At 42.0% G+C, this 23622-nt stretch overlaps 2 protein-coding genes across 2 annotated transcripts; one reads left to right on the top strand and one right to left on the bottom strand.

Annotated features, from left to right (window-relative positions):
• The first annotated feature begins 1382 nt into the window (after nucleotides 1-1382).
• LOC132178764 (SNARE-like superfamily protein) lies at nucleotides 1383-23261 on the top strand. Its single transcript, XM_059591300.2, has 5 exons — nucleotides 1383-1467; nucleotides 1635-1936; nucleotides 2547-2661; nucleotides 3581-3699; nucleotides 22886-23261. Exons 2-5 carry the CDS (start codon nucleotides 1713-1715, stop codon nucleotides 22935-22937), a joined length of 510 nt encoding a protein of 169 aa, XP_059447283.1. The 5' UTR covers nucleotides 1383-1467; nucleotides 1635-1712; the 3' UTR covers nucleotides 22938-23261.
• LOC148586444 (uncharacterized) lies at nucleotides 12325-13542 on the bottom strand. Its single transcript, XM_088516145.1, has one exon. The coding sequence runs from the start codon at nucleotides 13357-13359 to the stop codon at nucleotides 12325-12327; it is 1035 nt and encodes a 344-aa protein (XP_088372271.1). The 5' UTR covers nucleotides 13360-13542.
• Nucleotides 23262-23622: the final 361 nt, after the last annotated feature.

The raw sequence follows: 23622 nt of genomic DNA, 5'->3' as shown, positions 1-23622 counted from the left end.
ATGTATAAAGGCTAAAGATCAGTTGTGATTAGTCTTAGCTTTGGAGAGCATTGTTCATTTGTGAACTTGGAGGTCAGCATCTTCGAAATGCTTGGAGGTTGAGCATTTTCGAAATGCTTCTTCAATAAGAATTCTTCCATTCTCTTCTCTCTTCCTTTCTTTCCCTTTTTTCTTTTATTCATTTTAGCCTTAAACAGTGTGATACAAGATCAGCACTGTAACATTTGGGCTCCATTTTCTATTCTCGTATTTTCGCTTCAGGAACCTGAAGTGCTCCATTTTTCGCATCTCTATGGCTTCTGTTTTCCCAAAATTTTTAAAAAATGCTTTAGAATTTAAAAAAAATTAGAATATGCCCTCCATTTTTTTAATTTTTAATTTTTAATTTTTTGCTTCGAACTGTGCACTGATGGTGATGTTCACGCTGCCCTCGGCGATCCCGTCGGTCTTGAAGCTGCAGAAGGATCGGATGTTGAAGGCTGGGACGAAATCATTGTTGAGGGATATATAAAGACTCGTAGTCGAACCAGCAGGACTCGAACGAGGTTAGTGGAGGGGAAATTAAAAAAAAAATTAATTAATTGCTGAAGCGTTTAGGTAAAGGAAAGTTTTTTTTTTAAAAGATAAACGATGGAATCTATTCTTTTTTTTTTCAACCATATTCGCATTGAATGGATTATGAATGAATCTCACTAATTTTGTGTTGGGTTTTATGTGAGTCTACAAATTTAATAATTGATATATTAAATTTGCATAATGAGATGACGAAAAAATCAAGAAAATACTGACTTGAATCATTCATTTTTAGAAAAAATCATATTTAGTTCATAAGTTTTTATTTGATTTGGATTTAGTCATTGTGTTTTCAATTTTAAAAATAAGGTGCTCAGGTTTTGCCCAAATTTTAAATTGGTTTCTTAACAATTTTTTATTTGTTACATGTGTCTCATTTAACACGCTAGGTTCATCTAAAAGTCAAAGTTATCGATATTTTCTTCTAACGCTACAAATCTAGAAGTTTTGGATGACAAAGAATATTGTTTTTGTTTTGGGCTTTGTTTTTTATTTTTATGGATGAATTAACGCTTAATAGATACTGATATGATCGTGACATATGACAAATCATTCATTTTAAAAGGAAATATAATAGAAAGACCTACTTAAAATTTGGGCAAAACCTAAAAATCATTTAAAAGGAAATTTCTGCCCTTCTTGAAATTAAAAACTCAATAACTAAATTTGACTAAATATGATATATATATATTTTTTTTAACCATATCTCGGTACATGTCATGTTCTAAGCCGTAGGATGCCTCTAACGGCCTAGATTTAAAAAAAGCTAAAAATTGCCGTGTATCTGAATCCTGCGTAAACCCAATCTCCCTCGTTGCTTTCATAAAATTTTCCTCTGCACACTCTCTCCCCGATATTTCCGTTATTTTCTTTCAGAAGAAGTGGTAGATCGAGGTAAGCTCCTTCCCAGATCAGATCTTAGCCGACGATATCTCTGAAATTCTCTTATTTTATTCGTTGATTTCACTTTATGTAGTAATAATCTTTTCAATTCAATTCACTCTCCATTGTAGTATGAAAAATACAAAAATTCAGATGTTTTCTTGAACTCGCAATTTCAGGTTCCTCTTAAGGCGCAAAAGTTCAATGTACAATCGCTGAGTGGTTAAATTAGGCCTCTCGGATTTGAGATTGAAAAAATGCAATTCTTTGGGGGGTCGGAGATCAGTCCATCGCCGCCGGCGCCGACGGCTTTGGGGAACAATGCGCACATGATGTATGTGTTCAATAGGAGTGGGGTGTGCTTGCTTTACAGGGAGTGGAATCGACCACTCCACACCCTCAATGCACAGCAAGACCACAAGCTCATGTTTGGTTTGCTCTTCTCTCTCAAGTCCTTAACTGCCAAGATGGATCCCACTAGGTATATCTATATTTAATAATTTTCTGTTTTTGTATATATATAATAACAAATCTTTGCGTATTTGATTTCAATGGACTGTTATAAATTTGGTTTTGTAAAGATGCATTGTTTAGATTCCAGTTGCAATGCGATATGAGAAAGGGAAAAGTGAATCATATTAGCGTGTATGCAAGTAATATTTTTGGGTACGGGAAAGAACATCGAAATGTAATATGAATTAGTGATGAATAAAAAATCTGTGGTTTTATTTCTTAAATTTGATTAAAATTGGTCATATGTCGGAGGGACTTGGTTAAAAATGTGATGACTAATCATTAGGGACTTTTTATGTTAGACACAAACGAATGAGTTTTTCTCTGTGGAATGTTCGAATGCTCATTTCTTTTATGATAGTTAAAAATTGGTGATCTAGATTTGAAGTTTGACAAGTGTTTGATAGGTTACTATTTTGATTCTCCTAACCATAACAATGATACCAATTGTTTGGGTTGCAAGCTAATTATAATCGAGGCATGTAACTTGTGTGTTTGTTGTTGATGTATGAAGTTATCTGTTGTGGTTATTTGTGGGGTTTGTTTTTATTTTCATTTACTTTTATCAATTTGTGCAGCGCAGAGAAAGGAAACCTCGGGGTGCCTCAGTTGCCTGGCCAAGGTTGCTCATTTCACAGCTTTCGTACTAATACATACAAGCTTAGTTTCATGGAAAGTCCTTCTGGGATAAAGGTCAGCTAAAATGGTCCTCTTTTAATTGTGTTTGTAGTTGTAATCACATAAATCTACGTGAGTGCTAATTGTGACATTCTTAACCATATAAAATATTGGGCTTGCTTGCCATAAAAATTGAAATCTATAGATTATTGTTGGTGAATGGTTTTTTTATGAATTGTCGAATTCAAGAAAGTGATCAGTAGGTTCTTCGTAAGGAAGATAATGTACTGACTACCCACAGTTGGTACGACTTTAAAATGATAAGTTCAATTGTAGAGATACTGAGATTGCTTGATCCTGTCTTCAGATTAGATGCAATTTGCTTGAACCAATAAATTATGGAAAATGGATTTGCTAATGACTTAAACAAACCACTTAAAAGTTCTAGAGTAACCTGCCTTTTATATAATTTATTTTCCATTCTGCTGATACTGTGCTTATTTAAATAATTTCATTATCAGAAATTCCTAGTCCTTGAGCAACTCCTATTGCTACAAAGAAAAATTTCATCGCAAGATGAAAATCAAAAGGCTCTGTTAGAATCTCCTCTGGGTATAGGGACATAGTTTGTTGTTGATTGGCTCATGCCTTGCAATCTAACGCTTTTAACCACAGGATTCTTGATATGATTAGAAGATATTTGTAACCAGTAGCTGTTTTCAACTTTGTACAATAGGAGTTACTTAATGAACCTGTTGTATCACTATAGCACCATTAATCCCAGTTGAGAATCCTTTTTTTTTTCTTTTACTGATCCTATTTCGTATTGAATTGTGTGTCAAAGATATTGCCTAGCATCACATAGTTTTTGCCAAGTATGTGTTTTGACTTTGTGCTTATGATGTTTTAGCTGATCAATATGGTGTATTTGAATAATTTTGTCAGTCTTCACTCCATAATTCAGAATGCACCTATGCCCTATCCTTTTGTGCAGATTATCTTGGTTACTCATCCTAGGACTGGTGATCTGCGGGATTCCCTTAATCACATTTACAACTTGTATGTTGAATATGTTGTCAGGAATCCACTATATTCTGCGGGAACTCCAATCAGGTGACTGATTGATTTTAACTTTTAAACTAGTAAAATGTGAAATTTAACCGTTTTCCTATCAATAGCCATCACAATTGGTGAACCCCTTTTATAAGATATTAATTTGTTTTGGCTGTCACTTTGAAAGTGGTGCATCTAATCATTTGGTGTATTTATTGAGGAAATTAATGAGATACATGTTGTGACAAATACCCACCTAAATTAATAGGCAAATATTCGCTACGTTTTACTTGCATGTGTACAAGATCAAAACGATAGTATAGCAGGCAAATACGAGATCATTCCCACGAGGATTGGTAATTTATGCGTAGAAATAATTTTCTATTTAATTAACAGTTTTAAAACAATTGTCACAAATTGAATTAAAATAAAAGAAATGCTAAAACTAAAAGGATTAGAGTTTTGAAATCTACTGCTAACCATACTCAAAATAAGATTAACAATATGCCAATATTCCAATTATCTCTAGATATCCAATGTTTGTCAACTTAAGGGCATGGTATCTACTTTTTAAGCTATTGATTTACCTAAACAATGAACTAGGCATGGTATCTACTATAGTTCTTTTCTTTCCTAAAGGATTTAGCATGGTATCTACTAAGTTGTTATTTAAGGAAGCATAAATCCATGAAAATCGACAACCACACAAGGCCTAGGGAATGGTATCTACTCCCAGTTCCCCACGTTAATTAACCCAAGAATCTGTGATGGGGTTCTTTTGTCACTTTATTAAGCTCAGGACTCGGTCATCCAAATTGACTTAAATAACATAAATCCAAACACATGCATATGGTAATCAGGCACACACATATAAAGAATTCAAGTAAACAAGAATTAATCAAATTAAATACCCAAAAGATAATTGTAGCAAAGGCGCCAATATTGTAATCCTAAACAAACATGATTAGGGCTTCAAACTAACCCTAAATAAAAGACTAACTACATAACAAAAATAAAAGGGTGAAAGAAGAAAAACCCAAACTCTTCTAGATCTAGCCTTCAATCCGATTCCCGAGCTTGTGTCTGCTTCTCCCCACTTTTTCCTAGAGAGAGGTTTATTTATAGGCTTAGGAAAACCCTAGAAGCCCTAGAAAACTTAGTAAAATCGTAGGTTTATTTCCTAGTACAAGTAGGATAAAGTAAACCTAAACTGAAGTGAAAAATGACTCTTTCCACATTTGGGCTGCGTGAGTGTGCTCGATCGCAGGTTGGTGTGCTCAATCGCACTCCTGCGTTCGATCCTTGTGTTGGGCGCTTGAACGTATGTTGCGCTCGTGTCTGGCTTGATATGTGATCGAGCGCAGGTGCGCTAGAGCCTAAATTGGCTGCGATCGATCCTATGGCTTCTAGCTTTTTTCCAATTTGTCTTTTAAGTCTGAAACTTGTTGGAAACACTCGTTTTTCTTCAAAAACCCTAAAAACATAAGAAAACACAAAAAGGAAATAAAAAATCAAATAATTTTTTTTGATAAGTAATGTTTATATATCAAAAGCGTAGATGGGCGCAACCCTAGTACACAGGGGGTATACAAGGGAAACGACTAGCTAGAAGAAGAAAAAAGAACAAGAAAATCAAGATAGCTAATAACTATAGGAGCAAGCCAAGCCGCTGTCCAGGTGTAAAGTGTATGGAAAAAGAAGGCCGTGAGCTCTTCCAATGATCTCTCAGAATCCTCAAAGCATCTCTCATTCCTTTCTAACCAAAGGCACCACATAATGCATAGAGGGACCATTTTCCAAACAACAGCACTCCTAGAGCGGCCTCCCGTCCACCAACAAGCAAGCAGGCCCGCCACTTTGCTAGGCATTACCCAAGACAACCCAAAACGACTGAATATGGCCTGCCATAAGGAATGAGCAGTCTCACAATGAATGAAAAGATGATCAATAGTCTCCCCATCAATTTTGCATAAGCAACATCTATTGATCACAATGATATTCTTTTTCCTGAGATTATCAATTGTGAGAATCTTCCCTAACACCGCTGTCCAAGTAAAGAAAGCCACTCTCGAAGGAGCCTTGGTGCGCCATATGCTCTTCCAAGGAAAAAGACGTACTTCTTTGCTTACCAGGATGTTATAGAATGATCTAACATCGAACTTCCCTTTTCTCGAAGGGATCCACCAAATTTTGTCCACCCCGCCCCTACTCCACTTGTGAGAATATAACGTAATATAGAACGAGGCTAGCACTTCCAATTCCCAATCATGGATCGATCGAAGGAAGCTAACATTCCATTGACGATTTCCACCCATAAACTCCAAATTATCGGCAATGGATGCATCTTTTGCATTAGCTATGTTATATAAGCCGGGATACGCTTCCTTAAGAGTCATTTCCTCGCACCAAACATCATCCCAAAATCTGATTTGTGATCCGTCTCCTGAGTCGAATTTGATATATTTAGAAAACACTCGCCACCCTCTTCTAATATGCCTCCAAAGACCCACCCCATGAGGACTGGGGTTGTCAATAGAGTGCCATCCACCCCATGTTGAACCAAACTTGGCATCTACCACAATTCTCCACCAAGCCTCTCTCCTTTTTTGTCCATAGATGAGGAGGATAATAGGTGGTTGGAAAGAGTTTTTGAGGAAAAGGAAGTTTGGGAGGTGGTTAAAGGCATGGATGGTGATAAGGCTCCGGGTCCAGATGGTTTCTCCATGGCTTTTTTTCAAGCCTGCTGGGGTGTTGTCAAACATGATGTCATGGCGGTTTTTGCCGAGTTCCATCGTAGACGGCAGTTGGTGAGGAGCTTGAATGCAACTTTTATTTCCTTGATCCCAAAAAAGGCAGATGCGGTGGAGATGAAGGATTTTCGGCCTATTAGTTTGGTGGGAGGGGTGTACAAAATTGTTTCTAAGGTTCTTGCTATCAGGATGAGAACTGTGTTGGGTAAGATCATATCATACTCTCAAAATGCTTTTATTGGGGGCCGCCAAATCCTAGATTCTGTCCTTATTGCAAATGAAAGTGTGGATAGTCGCATGAAGTCAGGGGTGCCCGGTGTTCTTTGCAAATTAGATTTGGAGAAGGCCTACGATCATGTGAATTGGGACTTTGTGTTGTATTTGCTGCGTAGGTGTGGGTTTGGTGAGAGGTGGAGGGCGTGGATGGAGTGGTGTATTACTTCGGTAAGATTTTCCATTCTTGTGAATGGTTCTCCGGAAGGCTTCTTTAATAGCTCAAGGGGAATTCGGCAAGGGGATCCCCTTTCTCCGTTACTTTTTGTGCTGGTTATGGAGGCCTTGAGTAAGATGGTGAATGTGTCGGTTGACCAAGGCTTTTTGACTGGTTTCTCGGTGGGAAATAGGGGGTTATCGGAGTTAGTGGTTTCTCACTCTTTATTTGCTGATGACACATTGATTTTCTGTGAAGATTCTATCGAGCAAATCCGGTATGTGCGTCTCATTCTTTTATGTTTTGAAGCTGTGTCGGGTTTGAGAGTGAATCTTGGTAAATCTAAAATTGTGGCTATTGGTGAGGTGGAGAACATAGGGGTTTTAGCTAATATTCTTGGGTGTAGTGTTGCCGACTTGCCGATGAAGTATTTGGGTCTCCCTCTTGGGGCGGGGCATGAGGATAAGGTTATGTGGAATGATGTGATCGAAAAAATGGAGCGTCAGATGGCAGGTTGGAAGAGAATGTATCTCTCTAAAGGAGGCCGTTTAACTCTCATTAAGAGTACGCTCTCTAATCTTCCGACTTACTTTTTGTCTCTGTTTCCAATTCCTATAAGTGTAGCTAAAAGACTTGAGAAAGTACAAAGAGACTTCCTATGGGGAGGGATGGGAGAAGAGCATAAGCTACATCTTGTAAATTGGGATCAAGTCTGTCGTCCCCTTCGGTATGGTGGGCTTGGCATTCGTAAGTTGCATCATTTTAATCAAGCGCTTCTGGGTAAATGGCTTTGGAGATATGCTAATGAGAGTGAGGCTCTATGGTATAAGGTTATCAAAGCCAAATATGAAGATCAGGAGGGTGGTTGGTGCACAAAGGAGGTTTCGGGTTCCCATGGTGTGGGTTTATGGAAGCACATTAGGCAAGGTTGGAATTTTTTTGCCAAAGGTATTCATTATGAGGTGGGGGTGGGTTCAAAAGTTCGTTTTTGGCATGATATCTGGTGTGGGGACTCCTCTTTGAAGCATGCTTTCCCGTCTTTGTACAGCATAGCTAGACATAAAGAAGCTTGGGTGAAGGATAACTTTATTTGGAGGAATGGGGTTGTCGAATGGAATGTCATTTTTGTGAGGTCGGTTCAGGATTGGGAGATGGATTTGATTTCCTCCTTTTTTGACCGGTTGTATTCGTACAAGATATCCTTAGGTTCTATGGATTGTATTCGATGGTCTTTGTCTAAGAAAGGCAATTTCGAGGTTAAGTCTCTCTTCAAGGCCTTGTCCAAATGTGATCATGAATTGTTTCCTTGGAAGAGCATTTGGCGGACAAAGGTGCCATTGCGAGTGGCTTTTTTCGGGTGGACCGCGGCCTTAGGCAAAATTTTGACTCACGACACCCTGCGGAAGAGGAACATAGTGGTAGTGGAATGGTGTTGTATGTGCAAGAAGAATGGAGAGTCGGTTGATCATCTTCTTCTCCATTGCGAGATCGCAAGTGTTCTTTGGCATACTATTTTTGATCGGTTTGGGCTGTTTTGGGTCATGCCTTGCAAGGTGAGGGGCTTGTTCGATTGTTGGTGGTCGGGAGGAAGTTCTCGAAGCGCGGTAGTGTGGAAGATGATCCCTTTGTGTCTTATGTGGTGTATTTGGAATGAAAGGAATGCTAGATGCTTTGAAAACTCCACTAGGACTATAGAGGAATTGACTCATTTTTTCTTCTTTACTTTGTATTCCTGGACGGCCGCTTGGCTAGCTCCTATAGGAATTAGCTTCTCTGGAAAAGGCCTATGACCATGTAAATTGGGACTTTGTTTTGTATTTGCTGCATAGATGTGGTTTTGGGGAAAGGTGGAGGGATTGGATAGAATGGTGTATTAAGACGGTAAGATTCTCCATTCTTGTGAATGGTTCTCCGGAAGGTTTCTTTAACAGTTCAAGGGGAATCAGGCAAGGGGATCCTCTCTCACCGTTATTGTTTGTGCTTGTTATGGAGGCTTTGAGTAAGATGGTGAATGCGACGGTTGACCAAGGCCTTTTGACTAGATTTTCGGTGGGCAATAGGGTCTTGTCGGAGTTGATGATTTCTCACTCCTTATTTGCGGATGATACTTTGATTTTTTGTGAAGATTCCATCGAGCAAATCCGGTATGTTCGTCTCATTCTCTTATGTTTTGAAGCTGTTTCGGGTTTGAGAGTGAATCTTGGAAAATCGAAGATTGTGGCGGCTATTGGTGAGGTGGAGAATATTGGGGGTTTAGCTAACATTCTTGGATGTAGTGTTGCCGATTTGCCTATGAAGTATTTGGGCCTCCCTCTGGGGGCGTCTTATAAGGATACGGTTATGTGGAATGAAGTGATCGAAAAGATGGAGCGTCAGATGGCAGGTTGGAAGAGAATGTACCTCTCTAAAGGAGGTCGTTTAACCCTCATTAAGAGCACTTTGGCTAACCTCCCGACTTACTTTTTATCTCTATTTCCGATTCCTGCTAGTGTAGCCAAAAGGATTGAGAAAGTCCAGAGAGATTTCTTGTGGGGAGGAATGGGGGATGAGCCCAAGTTGCATCTAGTAAGTTGGGACCAAGTTTGTACCCCTATTCGTTATGGTGGGCTTGGTATTCGGAAGATGCATCAGTTTAACCAAGCTCTCTTGGGGAAATGGCTTTGGAGATATGCAAATGAGAATGAGGCGCTTTGGTGTAAGTTGATCAAAGCTAAGTATGAAGACCAAGAAGGTGGGTGGTGCACGAAGGAGGCTTCGGGCTCTCATGGTGTGGGGCTTTGGAAGCATATTCGGAAAGGATGGAATTTCTTTGCCAAAAGTACTCGGTTTGAGGTGGGGGAGGGTTCAAAAGTCCGTTTTTGGCATGATATTTGGTGTGGGGACAATTCTTCGAAGCAAGATTTTCCATCCTTCTACAGTATCGCCAGAAACAAAGAAGCTTGGGTGAAGGATAACTTTTTTGGAAGGAATGGGGTTGTTGAGTGGAATGTCATTTTCATACGATCGGTACAAGATTGGGAGATGGATTTGGTTTCTCCTTTTTTTGATCGGTTGTATTCTTGCAAGGTTTCCCTAGGCAACGTAGATCGTATTTGCTGGGCGCCGTCCAAGAAGGGCAAGTTTGAGGTGAAATCGTTCTATAAGACCTTGGCCATTTCTAACCAAGAGGAGTTTCCTTGGAAGAGCATATGGGGTACTAAGACGCCTCAGCGGGTGGCTTTTTTTGGGTGGACAGCAGCCTTAGGCAAAATTTTGACTCATGATATGCTCCGTAGGAGGAACATAGTGGTTGTGGAGTGGTGTTGTATGTGCAAGAAGACCGGAGAGTCAGCCGATCATCTTCTTCTCCACTGTGAGCTTGCAAGTGCTCTTTGGCACATGATTTTTCAGCGGTTCGGGTTGCTTTGGGTCATGCCTAGCCGGGTGAGGGCCTTTTTTGCTAGTTGGTGGTCGGGAGGTCGCTCTCGAAGCGCGGTTGTTTGGAAGATGATCCCTCTGTGTCTTATGTGGTGTATTTGGAATGAACGAAATGCTAGATGTTTTGAAAATTCCACTAGGACCATAGAGGAATTGACTCATTTCTTCTTCTGTACTCTTTACTCTTGGACGGCCGCTTGGCTAGCTCCTTTAGTGATTAGTTTCTCTGATTTTCTTTTTCATTTCTCTCCCTCCTAGGCGCTCTCAGTTTATACTTCCCGTGTATATGGGTTGCGCCCCTTTGCGCTCTTTTATATCATCATCATTACTTATCAAAAAAAAAATAGGAATTAGCTTCTCTGATTTTCTTGTTCATTTTTCTCCCTCTTAGGCGCTCTTTTGTATACTTCCCGTGTATATGGGTTGCGCCCCTCTGCGCTCTTTTATATCATATTTACTTATCAAAAAAAAAAAAAAAGCCTCTCTCTCGTGCGTATAACGCCATAGCCACTTCCCTAATAAGGCTTGATTGAAGACTCTCAACTTCCTGATCCCTAAGCCACCTTTGTTGATAGGAGACCATACCTTGTCCCAACTAACCAAGTGATACTTGATTTCTTCGTTTAAGCCTCCCCAAAGAAAATCACGTTGGAGCTTCTCTATTCGCTTGGCCACAGAAGCAGGTAAGGGAAAGAGGGATAATAAATAAGTGGGAAGATTAGAAAGAGTGCTCTTGATCAAAGTGACCCTTCCTCCCTTAGATAGATACAACTTTTTCCAGCTCGCCAACCTACGCTCAACCTTTTCCAAGGTATCATCCCAAATGTTTTTGGCCTTGAAGCAAGCGCCCAAAGGGAGACCCAAGTACTTCAAAGGTAGAGAAGCTAAACCACAGCCCAAAATCCCAGCCAATTCTCCCACATTTTCCACATCCCCTACCGGTATCAAAGCTGATTTAGCCATATTTACTTTTGGACCAGAAACGGCTTCAAAGCAAATAAGTAGTGCTTTAATGGAGCGGATTTGATTAAGATTCGCCCCACAGAAGACCAGCGTATCATCTGCAAATAAAAGATGAGAGATGGTGATCCTCTCAGACAAGTTATCTCCCACTGAGAAACTCGAGATAAAACCATTATCGATGGCCGTACCAATCATCCTACTAAACGCCTCCATAATTATGACAAACAAGAATAGAGATAAGGGATCCCCCTGCCTCACCCCTTGTGAGCTTCTGAAAAAACCGGACGGAGTGCCATTGATCAACACCGAAAAACGAGCAGTTGAAATACAACGCTCAATCCAAGAACACCATTTTTCGCCGAAGCCACATCTCCTAAGAAGATATAATAAAAAATCCCAGTTTATGTGATCATAGGCCTTCTCCATATCCAGCTTACAAAGCAGCCCCGTTTCCCCCGAGTTGATCCGGCTATCAAGACATTCACTTGCAATAAGAACCGAATCCGTAATTTGCCTACCCTTCACGAAAGCATTTTGAGGCTTTGATATCACCCTTGCCACAACCCTCTTCATCCTATTAGCAAGAACTTTGGCTATAATCTTGTAAGTTCCGCTTATAAGGCTAATAGGACGAAATTCCCTAAATTCAGTAGCCCCAGGCACCTTTGGAATAAGGGAAATGAAAGTAGCATTAAGACTTTTTTCAAACTTACCATGAGCGTCTGAAAATACCGCCATGATATCTTTCTTTATCACCTCCCAACAATCTTGGAAAAATGCCATGGAGAAACCATCTGGACCTAGGGCCTTATCTCTATCTATACCTTTAACCGCCTCCAAAACCTCCCTTTCCTCGAAAGGAGATTCTATTTGATAGGCCTCATCCGCCTCCAGTAAATCAAACGCAAGATTGTCCACCCTAGGCCTCCAATTGCAACGTTCAGAGAGCAGAGATTCGTAGAATTGCACCGCCTGGTCCTTGATGATGTCTTGGTTGGAGTTAATAGCTCCATTAATGGTTATGGAGTCAATAGAATTGCACCTCCGACTCGAATTGGCAATTTGATGAAAAAATTTAGTACATTTATCCCCCTCCTTGAGCCACCTAATCCTGGACTTTTGTCTTCAACTGATCTCCTCTTTTAGAAGAGCAATCTCCAACTCCTTGGAAATCACCCTTTTTCTTTCCTTCTCTTCTTCATTGAGCTCCCTCTCTTCCTCCAAACTCTCCATGGCCTTCAATTCTTCTGCTTTTTCTAAGCATCTAGCACTCACATTGCCAAATTCCATCTCGTTCCAGCTTTTAATGTCCGCCTTTAACGCCTTAAGCTTTTTAGCCAAGATGAAACTTGAAGAGCCAAAAAAATTATAAGAGGACCACCAAGCCCGTACCTTGTCCACGAACCCCTCAGATTTCAACCACATGTTCTCGAATTTAAAAGGCCTCTTACCCCTAACCATGCCGTCACAATCGAGCAAGATGGGAAAATGATCCGAGCACAATCTAAGCATCTTTTTCTGGATCAAGCCAGGATACTTAATTTCCCATTTTGGAGAGACTAAGAAGCGATCGATCCTAGACCGGGAATAAGAATTCAACCATGTGAATATCCCTCCGGCTAATGGGAGATCCATAAGCCCCTGCTCAGCTATGAAGTCCGAAAAATCTGACATTGCACGAGTGAGACGTGCTCCCTCCGCCCTTTCACTAGGAAAATGAGTCACATTAAAATCACCGCCGATACACCAAGGCACATTCCACCAGCTAGTAAGACCAGCCAACTCCTCCCATAGCCGGTGCCTGATGTGATCAAAGTTCGGACCATAGACCCCCGCAAAAGCCCAAACAAAGTCATCTTCTACGTTCTTAAAAAAACAGGCTGCAACATACTCTCCCACATAATCCTCAATCTTTGTGACCACCCTTCTATACCACATCAATAAGATTCCACCCGAAGCTCCTCTTGATGCAACAAAAACCCAATCAGCATAAGCACATCCCCATAATTTTCTCACAAATTTATTGGAAATATACTTCATTTTCGTCTCTTGAAGGCATACAATATCCCCCTTCCATTGTCTAAGTAAATTTCTTACCTTCAAGCATTTATTGCCCTCATTTAACCCCCTCACATTCCAAGAAATAATCCTTGGCTTCATGGATTATCTCTTTGTGCCCTTCCTTTAGCCCTAACCCGACTAGAGTTCCCTTCATAATTAATAGAACTTACCAGATTATTGAGTTCCCTCAATCCTTTCTTTCCCGCATTTGATGCCACACCTGCCCCCTTCCCTTCATTTTCTGCAATGATATCCGCAAACAGCTCCAATAATTTTCCTTCATATCCATCACACGTAATTCCCACGAATTGGCTTAATTCCTTGACAATCTTCAAAACCCTGTTCGTTGACTTAGATCCCTTTTTCCCCTTGTTTCCCGGAGCTGAGCAACTCATTAATGGAATAAGATCCTCCCCTTCATAAACCTCTAATTCCAATCCTACCATTGGAGTCTCCTTAAGTGGAGCAGATTTCTCCACAGAACGTGGAGAATTGTATAGTTCCAAATTGGTTTGAGTAGGTCCCCTGTCCATATCATTCCTGGAATCCGAAGGAATTCCCACACAGTCCTCCTCCAAACCTTCCATTCCTCCTACTAACCCAACCTCCAATCCTGCCCCGGGAGAAATTAATTCCCCTTTTTCTGTTATTTGTTCACAGGCTCCCACAGTCTTAGAAGCGGATGGAGTTCCCGGTCTAGGCGACATTTCCCGGGAAGCAAAGATTGCCGGGAGGTCTGAATCAGTCCCTGCTGCCGTCACCCAACCAGCTTGGACTACCAGAGACCCAGACCCACCCCCCACCACCAAAGCCCGAGACTCCTGACCTGCCGGAACTGCATTCCTCCCTTCTTCTTGGACATTGGAGCCTCTGCCGTCACCCAGTTCCACCTCCGGCGCTTTCTCTCTCCCCATCGGCACTATCTGTCGCCGACCCAAGTGTAAAATTCCAGCCCTCATGTCGGACAGCCCCAACTCACCATTAGATGGTGTTTTTCCTAGTACGCCCCGCGCAGACCTCGCCGATGGACCTCCCGACGCTTGACCCAGTGTTGCTTGATGACCAGCAGTGGACGATGAAGCTCCTGGATCGCCGTTCTTGTATGTCATCCAGCCCACTTGAACTTTCCTCACCCGCACCGGCCTTTTTTTCTTTTTCTGTCTCCCTCTTCTCTTATTCCTTTCTCCCACCCTCTGGGTTTCGCTCAACAACTGCATGGGCTGTGTATTAACACCTTCCTTTGCACTTTGGTTAGTTGGCTTAGGCCCAAGGCCTGAAAGCCCACAAGCGCAATGCCCGCAATTCCCCTTCGCCAAGCGCTCTAGACACTCTTTTACCTCTTGCTGAATCTTTTCCAGAGTATTCCTTAATTTAACGCATTCGAATCCTCCAAACTCCACGTGTCCATTGTCAGAATGTTTGTTCCTCCTGGTACGTTGCGTCCTTGCACCTCCATCGCTGCATGAGACAAATTGCCACTACCCAACAATCCAGAAACCACCGGAGAAATCTTCACCGGAGACACAAGTTGCACCGGCAAAGGAATGGCCGGAAATTCCATCATGTACCGCTGTCTCCCTGAAGCTTCCATGCATCCCCCTTCAATCGGAGCCTTGCCCTTATCATTCGCCGAACGTATACCATCTGGGCGTTTGAGTATAGCTATCGATTCTGACCCTGGACCAGTGACGTTCACGTTCATCTTCTTCTGTGGCGCAACATTTTTTCCAGTTTCCCCTGACAGCCATTTTGGGATTCTTGCGATGGTTTCTGTCGAAGGTAAAAAGAGTTCCTCCGATGGACGTATCGTGGCCTGTAACACCTCAAAAAAGCTCCTCATTTTCTTCATATCATCCTTTTTTGGAACCATCAGGAATGGTTGGATGAATCTAATAGCAATCTGGAGCTCAGACTCCAGCTTATTCCATCCTTTCTGATTCTTTCCTTCCGGCACCATAACTGACCTGCGCCTCTCCCTTCCATCGCATTCTTCAATCACCAAAAAACTTCCATATCTGTTGAAGCACTTCTGGGCGAATAATCTAGGATAGCCCGGCTTAGAATGATCATGAAATACCCTGGAATCCTTCACTACAGTCAACTCTTCAAAGATATTTAATAGCCAAACAGCTTCATTACTACCCAACTTCACTGACCTCACCAACCTTTTGCTTTTCTCCTTAATGTCTAAACCAGCTTCCCCATCCTTCACCATCATCTCAAAATCCTTAGCTTCAATCGACCACCTCCTTGATAAGCCCATTCTAACCACCTCCGGCCACCCACCTTAGACTAGAAACCACTCCTCAACACCTCCTCCGATGAGGGAAATAAGAGAGAGAAGAGAGCTTTTTTCTTTTGTCGTCTAGTGAGAGCAACACATACAAATCAATAGGAATATTTCATCTAAAAAATCAAATAATAACAAAACTAAGAGCTTAACATATGTAAATTAAGGGGCTAAAGTATGTATATTTTAACACTTATCAATACACCTACTGGTATGAATTTTTAGACTTGCATTGCATTGTAACTTATCATTATTAAATGTTGGCATAGGACAATTTTTATTCCACATAGGACAATTTTTAATGTGGAATCATTCAATAGCATGGCCATTAAGGCTCGTGTGATTTTGATATTATATGTGTATACAGTTATTATTTACGATTTATAGTTGATCCACTTTACTAGTTTTTGTGACTCCTTTTTTTTTTGATAAGTAATAATGATATAAAAAGCGCAGAGGGGCGCAACCCACATACACGGGAAGTATAAAAGAGAGCGCCTAAGAGGGAGAAAAATGAAAGAGGAAATCAGAGAAACTGATCCCTATAGGAGCAAGCCAAGCGGCTGTCCAGGAATACAAAGTAAAGAAGAAGAAATGGGTCAATTCCTCTATGGTCCTAGTGGAGTTCTCAAAGCATCTAGCATTCCTTTCATTCCAAATACACCACATAAGACACAGAGGGATCATCTTCCACACTACCGCACTTCGGGACCGACCTCCCGACCACCAGCAATCGAACAAGCCCCTCACCTTGCAAGGCATGACCCAATGCAACCCAAAACGATCAAAAATAGTATGCCAAAGAATGCTCGCTGTCTCGCAATGGAGAAGAAGATGATCGACTGACTCTCCATTCTTCTTGCACATACAACACCATTCCACTATCACAAAGTTTCTCTTCCGTAGGGTGTCGTGAGTCAAAATCTTGCCTAAGGCCGCGGTCCACCCAAAAAAAGCCACTCGCATAGGCGCCTTAGTACGCCAAATGCTCTTCCAAGGAAACACCTCACGATCTAAATTAGACAAGGCCTTGAAAAGTGACTTAACCTCGAACTTGCCTTTCTTAGACGATGACCATCGAATACGATCCTCAGAACCTGTGGATATCTTGCAAGAGTACAACCGGTCCAAGAAAGCAGAAATCACATCCATCTCCCAGTCCTGAACGGGCCTCACAAAAATGACATTCCACTCGACCACCCCACTCCTCCACATGAAGTTATCCTTCACCCAAGCTTCTTTATGTCTGGCAATGTTGAACAAGGACGGGAAAGCATGCTTCAAAGCGGAATCCCCACACCAAATATCATGCCAAAAACGAACTTTCGAACCCACCCCCACCTCAAAACGAATGCCTTTGGCAAAAAAATCCCAACCTTGACGAATGTGTTTCCATAAGCCCACACCATGGGAACCCGATACCTTCTTTGTGCACCACCCACCATCCTGATCTCCATACTTAGATTTGATAACCTTATACCACAGAGCCTCACTCTCATTCGCATACCTCCAAAGCCATTTTCCTAGGAGAGCTTGATTAAACTGATGCAACTTTCGAATGCCAAGCCCGCCGTACCGAAGGGGACGACAGACTTGATTCCAATTGACAAGATGCATCTTAGGCTCATCTCCCATCCCTCCCCATAAGAAATCTCTTTGAACTTTCTCAAGTCTTTTGGCTACACTCATAGGGATCGGAAACAGAGACAAAAAGTAAGTCGGTAGATTAGAGAGCGTACTCTTAATGAGGGTTAAACGACCTCCTTTAGAGAGATACATTCTCTTCCAACCTGCCATCTGACGCTCCATCTTTTCGATCACATCATTCCACATAGCTGTATCTTTATGCGCCGCCCCAAGAGGGAGACCCAAATACTTCATAGGCAAATCGGCAACACTACACCCAAGGATATTTGCTAAACCCTCAATGTTCTCCACCTCCCCAATAGCCACAATTTTAGACTTTCCAAGATTCACTCTCAAACCCGAAACAGCTTCAAAACACAAAAGAATGAGCCGCACATACCGGATTTGCTCGATCGAAGCTTCACAAAAAATCAATGTGTCATCAGCAAATAAAGAGTGAGAGACCACCAACTCCGATAGAATCCTATTTCCCACCGAGAAGCCAGTCAAAAAGCCTAAGTCAACCGTCGCATTCACCATCTTACTCAATGCCTCCATAACAAGTACAAAAAGTAATGGAGAAAGCGGGTCCCCTTGCCGAATTCCCCTCGAGCTATTAAAGAAGCCTTCCGGAGAACCATTCACAAGAATGGAAAATCTGACCGACTTAATACACCATTCTATCCAAGCCCTCCACCTCTCGCCAAAACCACATCTATGCAGCAAATACAACACAAAGTCCCTAAGGAGCTATGCGGAGACACTGAGATTGTCATCGAAGTTAACTAAGGAACGATGCAATTCCTTCCAAGAACCATATGTCAGGGTGAATAGGGGGCCGAAAGGTGATTCTGGTTGCATGAAACAGCAAACTCAAGAATATGGCAACAAAGCGGCGGTTCTGCCGAAGACCCATGATTCGGTGAGGGCTCTTGATGTTTCTGGGGAGGTTCCGACGAAGGTGTCCTTGCCGGCGAGGTCTGAGCGAGGTCTGGTTGAGTCTGGCAGACGAGGCGTCAAGAACGGAGGCTGCGTGGGGGTGCCGAGAGGAGCTCCGGTGAGTCGCAAGTCAACGCTGGCAATGCAGAAGGAGTCGACGTCAGATTCTGAGCACGTGAAGGGACGGGAGGGAGAGGTGAACCATGCTGGGCAGACCTACTCTGCAGTACGTCTCGAGCTCCTCAACGTTAGGGAGACGTTGTGCCGTCTGAAACAGGAGTGTGACGTGGGGCTGATGAAACTAGACAAGGCGATCAAACAGGTGGAGGGAAACGGGCTTGGGCAGGGGGATAAGAAAGTTAGAGGCCACCAGCGAGTTTCTGCCTGGAGAAGGAAGGAAAAGTATGGGCTGGGGAGTAAAGACACAAAGCCCAATAGCTGGATAAAGGTTAATAAAAAAGTAGTCTTTAAGCCCAAAGGGACGCTGGGCTCAGGAGCGGGCCACTTCAATAGCCCAGGGAGAGCTGGACCAAAAGAAGTTTCTCTTTCAGCTGGCTCGAGACCGCGCATGGAACAAACGGAGACCTCGTCGTCGCTGGCTGAGAAGGCTCTATCTGCGGGAGGGGGGGTTGGAGCAGCGGATAATAATATACCCACAGAGGTCCTCGGCAACTCTGCGTGGGAGTGCGACGGGACTATGGCCGGAGAGAAGCCACGTAACAGGGTATGTACTATCCCGGCGAGGGAGTTTCAGTCTGCCGGTAAGGGTAAGGAGGTGTTGACTTATAGAAGGAGGAGGTTTGGGTCGCAAAAAGGGGACGAGGTCGCAATGGGCTCGCTAGAAGTCTCGGTTGTGGCTTGTCGGCAGGGGAAAGGGATTTTGGGGTCGACGCCGGAAACAACCCAGAGGGTGCCGGAGACGCAATTTTCTCCGGAAAGTCCTCAGAGGGCGCCGATTTGTCATGTGGGGCCTGGAGTTGCTGGGACAGGTATGGTTGAGGGATCAGTCCAAGTTCCGGTGGAGATACTCTCTCGTCCGAATATAGGAAAGGTAGGGGGAGGCTGTTTGCAGGAGTTTTGCCGGGGGGAGACAAGCAGTTTGAGTCAGCAGGTTCTTGCTGAAGAGAAAGGAGTGGAATGCATGCCGGTAATGGTGCCTATTGACCCTGGTTCTGGTATGGAAGAGGATAGTACCTCAGAGACAGCTGGGTTGGAGGACTTGGGGCCAGGGTTGATTTCTTCCAACTGGGTAGTTAATAATTGTCTTAATTTTTGCCCTAAAATTGGCATAACTGATGGAGGGAAGAAAGGGGATTTGGAGTTTTTATTCAACTCTATTGAAGTTTCTAGAATGCAGGGTGATTCTGTTCTGGGAGGCATCTCTGCCTATGTTCCAGCCCCAGCAGGAATTAAGGAGCTCAAGGAGTGTGAGAGGGGCACTTTGGTGGATCAATGAAGCTTAACATCGTAGCATGGAATGTGAGAGGGTTGAATGCCCTCAAGAAAAGGTTGCGTATTAGGGGTCTTTTGAAAGAATGGAGTGTAGATATTGTGTGTTTAATTGAGACTAAGATGGAGGTTATTTCCCGAGAGGTGGTTCATAGCCTTTGGGGAGGTCAACATGTGGGATGGAAGTTTAAAGGGTCTAATGGTTTGTCAGGGGGGATTTTATTGATGTGGGATAAAAGGGTGGTGGAGTGTAAGGAGGATTGTGTGGGGCTTTTCTCCTTGGCATGCTCTTTTCAAAATGTGGAGGACAATTGGAAGTGGGCTTTTGGGGGAGTGTATGGTCCGAATGATGATGGGGAAAGAAGGGCCCTTTGGGAAGAATTAGCGGGTTTGATGAATGTGTGGGAGGTTCCTTGGTGTCTTGGAGGGGATTTTAATATTGTTCGGTTTCCTAGTGAGCGGTCCAGTGTTTCTTACTATTCCACTAGCATGATGGATTTTTCGGACTTCATTTCAGAGAACAACTTGGTGGACATGCCAATGATGGGGGGTCAATTTACGTGGTCTAATAATCAAGAAAATGAGAGTTGGTCTAGGATTGACCGATTCTTGATATCCTCGGATTGGGAAGATCATTTCCCTGCAGTGTCACAAAGAAGACTTCAGCGCTTGATTTCCGATCACTTCCCTTTACTTTTGGATTGCGGGGCTCCTTGCGAAGGGAATAAGTGCTTTAGATTTGAGAATATGTGGCTTAAAGCTGAAGGTTTTGTTGACAAGGTTAGGTCTTGGTGGGGGTCTTATTCGGTGGAGGGTTTACCTAGTTTTGTGCTAGCTAAGAAGTTGAAATCCCTCAAAATGGATTTGAAAAAGTGGAATGAGGAGGTGTTTGGGGACATTGGGAGGAAGAAAAAGGAGTTGTTGGGAGGTATTCAGGAGTTGGACGAGTTGGCAGAGGTAAGGGGCTTAGCACAAGAGGAGAAGGCCCAAAAGGCGGATATGGTGAAAGATTTGGAGAACACCTTATTGTGTGAAGAAATTCATTGGCGCCAAAAATCAAGAGCTTTGTGGCTCAAGGAGGGGGACCGCAATACTCGTTTCTTTCATAAAATGGCTAACTCTCATCGCAGGTATAATCGTGTGGAAGTGCTTCGTATTAACGGTGTTTTATCCGATGATCCGGCCGAGGTAAAAGACCACATTGTGAGGTATTACAAAAGCTTATATTCGGAACAAAGCACGTGGCGACCTAGAATGGACAACCAGCCTTTTTTGTCCATTGATGAGGAGGATAAAAGGTGGTTAGAAAGAGATTTTGAGGAAAAGGAAGTTTGGGAGGTGGTTAAAGGTATGGATGGTGATAAGGCTCCGGGTCCGGATGGCTTCTCCATGGCTTTTTTTCAAGCTTGTTGGGGTGTTATTAAGAATGATGTCATGGCTGTTTTTGCCGAGTTCCATTGTAGACAACAGCTGGAGAAAAGCTTGAATGCGACTTTTATTTCCTTGATACCAAAAAAGGCGGAAGCGGTGGAGATGAAGGACTTTCGGCCCATTAGCTTGGTGGGAGGGGTGTACAAAATTGTTTCTAAGGTCCTTGCCAACAGGATGAGAACTGTGTTGGCGAGAGGTGGAGGGCTTGGATGGAGGCATTGAGTAAGATAGTTTTTGTGACTCCTAATTAAGAACTACACATTGTAAATGTGAAATAATGACTATGATTAAAGAACAAGTAGGACATTGATATCACTTGAAAAGCAAATACTAGGGCTTATCAACATCCTATGATCTGACGTATTATGTTGAACCAAGGTTTAATGAAGATTAGTCTTCTTTCTTCCAGTCTCTTCCCCATTACCCCTTCTCTCTTTGGAAAGAAAAAAGAAAATTGTTTAGAATTAGAACTTAAAGCAATATATGGCTGGGGGTGGTTCTAGTTTTGTCAGCTTCATATCTATAGAGGCTTAACAAGCTAAGCCCATATTACTGAGGCTCAAGCTTGTTTGAGGTTTGGGCTCTAAATGAGGGCCATCTGCTGGCCAAGCCTAGCCTGTGCTGTGCACCTGCCTCATTTGTAGCTCTAACAAGGGCACTCTTTTTCTATTCTTGTTAGGTGCTGGTAGGGTTGCAATCGAGCCAAGTGGTGGCTGTTTGAACTCGACTCAATAAAAATATAGGCTGGCTTGAACTAGAGTCGAGCTCCAATAGAGAGTTCGAACTCATCTCAAATAAAATTGGTTGTGTTTGAACACGGTCGAGCTCAAAGTCAAGTTCTAGGCAGTGGAGTCAGAGATGCAATGATGAAGATGGCCATAAGTATGCGAATTGTTGAGGTCCACAATCAGAGCCATGGATTTGAAAGAGGGAGGGACATTGGTCTTTGTCGACTAGGGTTTATGATAAAAACCACTAGGGGGAAAAAGAATGGCAACTTCTACCAACTACTACTAAGCTGAGCCATTGGATCAGAGTTAGGCTGGGAGGGAGGGGCATTGGTATGGCCATGAGGCGGTGAATTGTGGGTAGAGATGGAGGGATCATATATAATGACTTGTAATTAGTTATTTAATATCATTTTAGTCCTATAGATGTATTTCAACTAGTCTCGATGTTCCTTGAATGAATCTCTTGATGCAGTTGGAGCTTATCATTTTCCTATTGAAGATTCGTTTTATCCAGTTAAGTTATTTATCTAAGGCTAAAAGACAAAACATGGCCAATAGAAAAAATGGATCACAATGTCTCAAAAATGCATCTTGTTTAAGTTGAATCGAATGTTAGTGTAGTTGCAGTTCTTATGCCATTATTAGTAGATCAAACTATAATATATATACACACACATGTATGAAATATTACATGTGTTATGTATGCTATATATTTATGTATAATATTTTCTTTTATGAATATTTATACAGATGCATAATTATGAACTAGTTTTAAATGAGCTCAAACGAGCTGAGTTGTGTCTATACGAACTTGGTTCACGAGCCTAAGTTTAGCTAAGCCGAGCCGAGTTGGTACAAGTTTGGCTCGTTTAATATTTGAAGCCAAAATTTTTATTCTAGTTCGACTCATTTTAAATGAACCAAGCTCGAGTCGAGCTTATATGAACTAAGCTAATGATAGTTCGGTTCATTTACAGCCCTGGACACAAGCCTTATTTATTCATAATTATACGAAAAATTATTCATTCGGAGTGCTCCATTTTAATTACTTTTTAAGGGAGGCATGCCCCACGACAGATTATAGATGACTTTGATTTTTATTCAGTTTCCTTCCCAAATTTTGTTCTTACTGTGGCTCTATTTTACTCGCTTTATGTAGGAGCGAGCTATTCAATACAACTCTTGACCAATATGTAAGGAGCATTGCCTAGGAGCTGAAGGTAGCGTTTGGGGCATCATTATCTAGTCTTCCATTATTAATGATCTTGTATAAATGCGTCCCTGCTTCATTTGAACGGGGAATTCTCTATATTCCTTGTGGCCGCCTGCATTTTCAGCCTGGCCCCAAGGACTCTGGTACATTTGGTTCAAATGCAGGTCAATGGAAGTACCTAATTTGTGGATATTTTGTGCCGACTTAATTTCCAAATTGTCACTTTAAGCTTATGACGTACCTAAATTTTGTCCATTTGAGAACAATGTGGAGTATTAAAGGAAAAAAGAAAAGAAAAGGGTGAGGTTTGAGGTTTGGACCATCTACATAGCCCAGTCAATCGTTTTGATGCGTTCTAAATAGGTACATATTCTTTTAATTGCATTTCAAAGTGACATTCTCCATATAACATGTACTACATGGTATGTTTGAAAGACTAGTTTATTTGACTTGTTTTGGGAGTTGTTACCAAAAGAATGCATTGGTTGGCAAAGCCTTTTCCTTAGACACCGTAGATTGATGTTATAAAAAAAAGTAAGAATGTTTTATATAAAAAAGTGAAAAAGTGATATAGAAAAGAGAAAATTTTGTTTTGTAGTGATTTTTTGATCTGAATAATAATGAAAAGTGAATGATGTGATATAAAAAGTGAAAAAAAGTTAGAATGTTTTGATGTTGATTTT

This window comes from Corylus avellana, chromosome 4, assembly GCF_965113065.1.
Source record: "Corylus avellana chromosome 4, dhCorAvel1.hap1.2, whole genome shotgun sequence".
Lineage (NCBI taxonomy): Eukaryota > Viridiplantae > Streptophyta > Magnoliopsida > Fagales > Betulaceae > Corylus > Corylus avellana.
The sequence above is the reverse complement of the archived record's forward strand: the minus strand, read 5'-3'. Positions and strand labels throughout refer to the sequence as shown.

Bases quoted from the DNA above. Each gene is read 5' to 3' on its own strand.
- LOC148586444 (XM_088516145.1), bottom strand. From the start codon at position 13,359: ATGAAGCCAAGGATTATTTCTTGGAATGTGAGGGGGTTAAATGAGGGC.
- LOC132178764 (XM_059591300.2), top strand. From the start codon at position 1,713: ATGCAATTCTTTGGGGGGTCGGAGATCAGTCCATCGCCGCCGGCGCCG. The intron at 1,937-2,546 runs GTATATCTATAT...CAATTTGTGCAG, and splicing joins GCCAAGATGGATCCCACTAG to CGCAGAGAAAGGAAACCTCG. The intron at 3,700-22,885 runs GTGACTGATTGA...CGCTTTATGTAG, and splicing joins TCTGCGGGAACTCCAATCAG to GAGCGAGCTATTCAATACAA.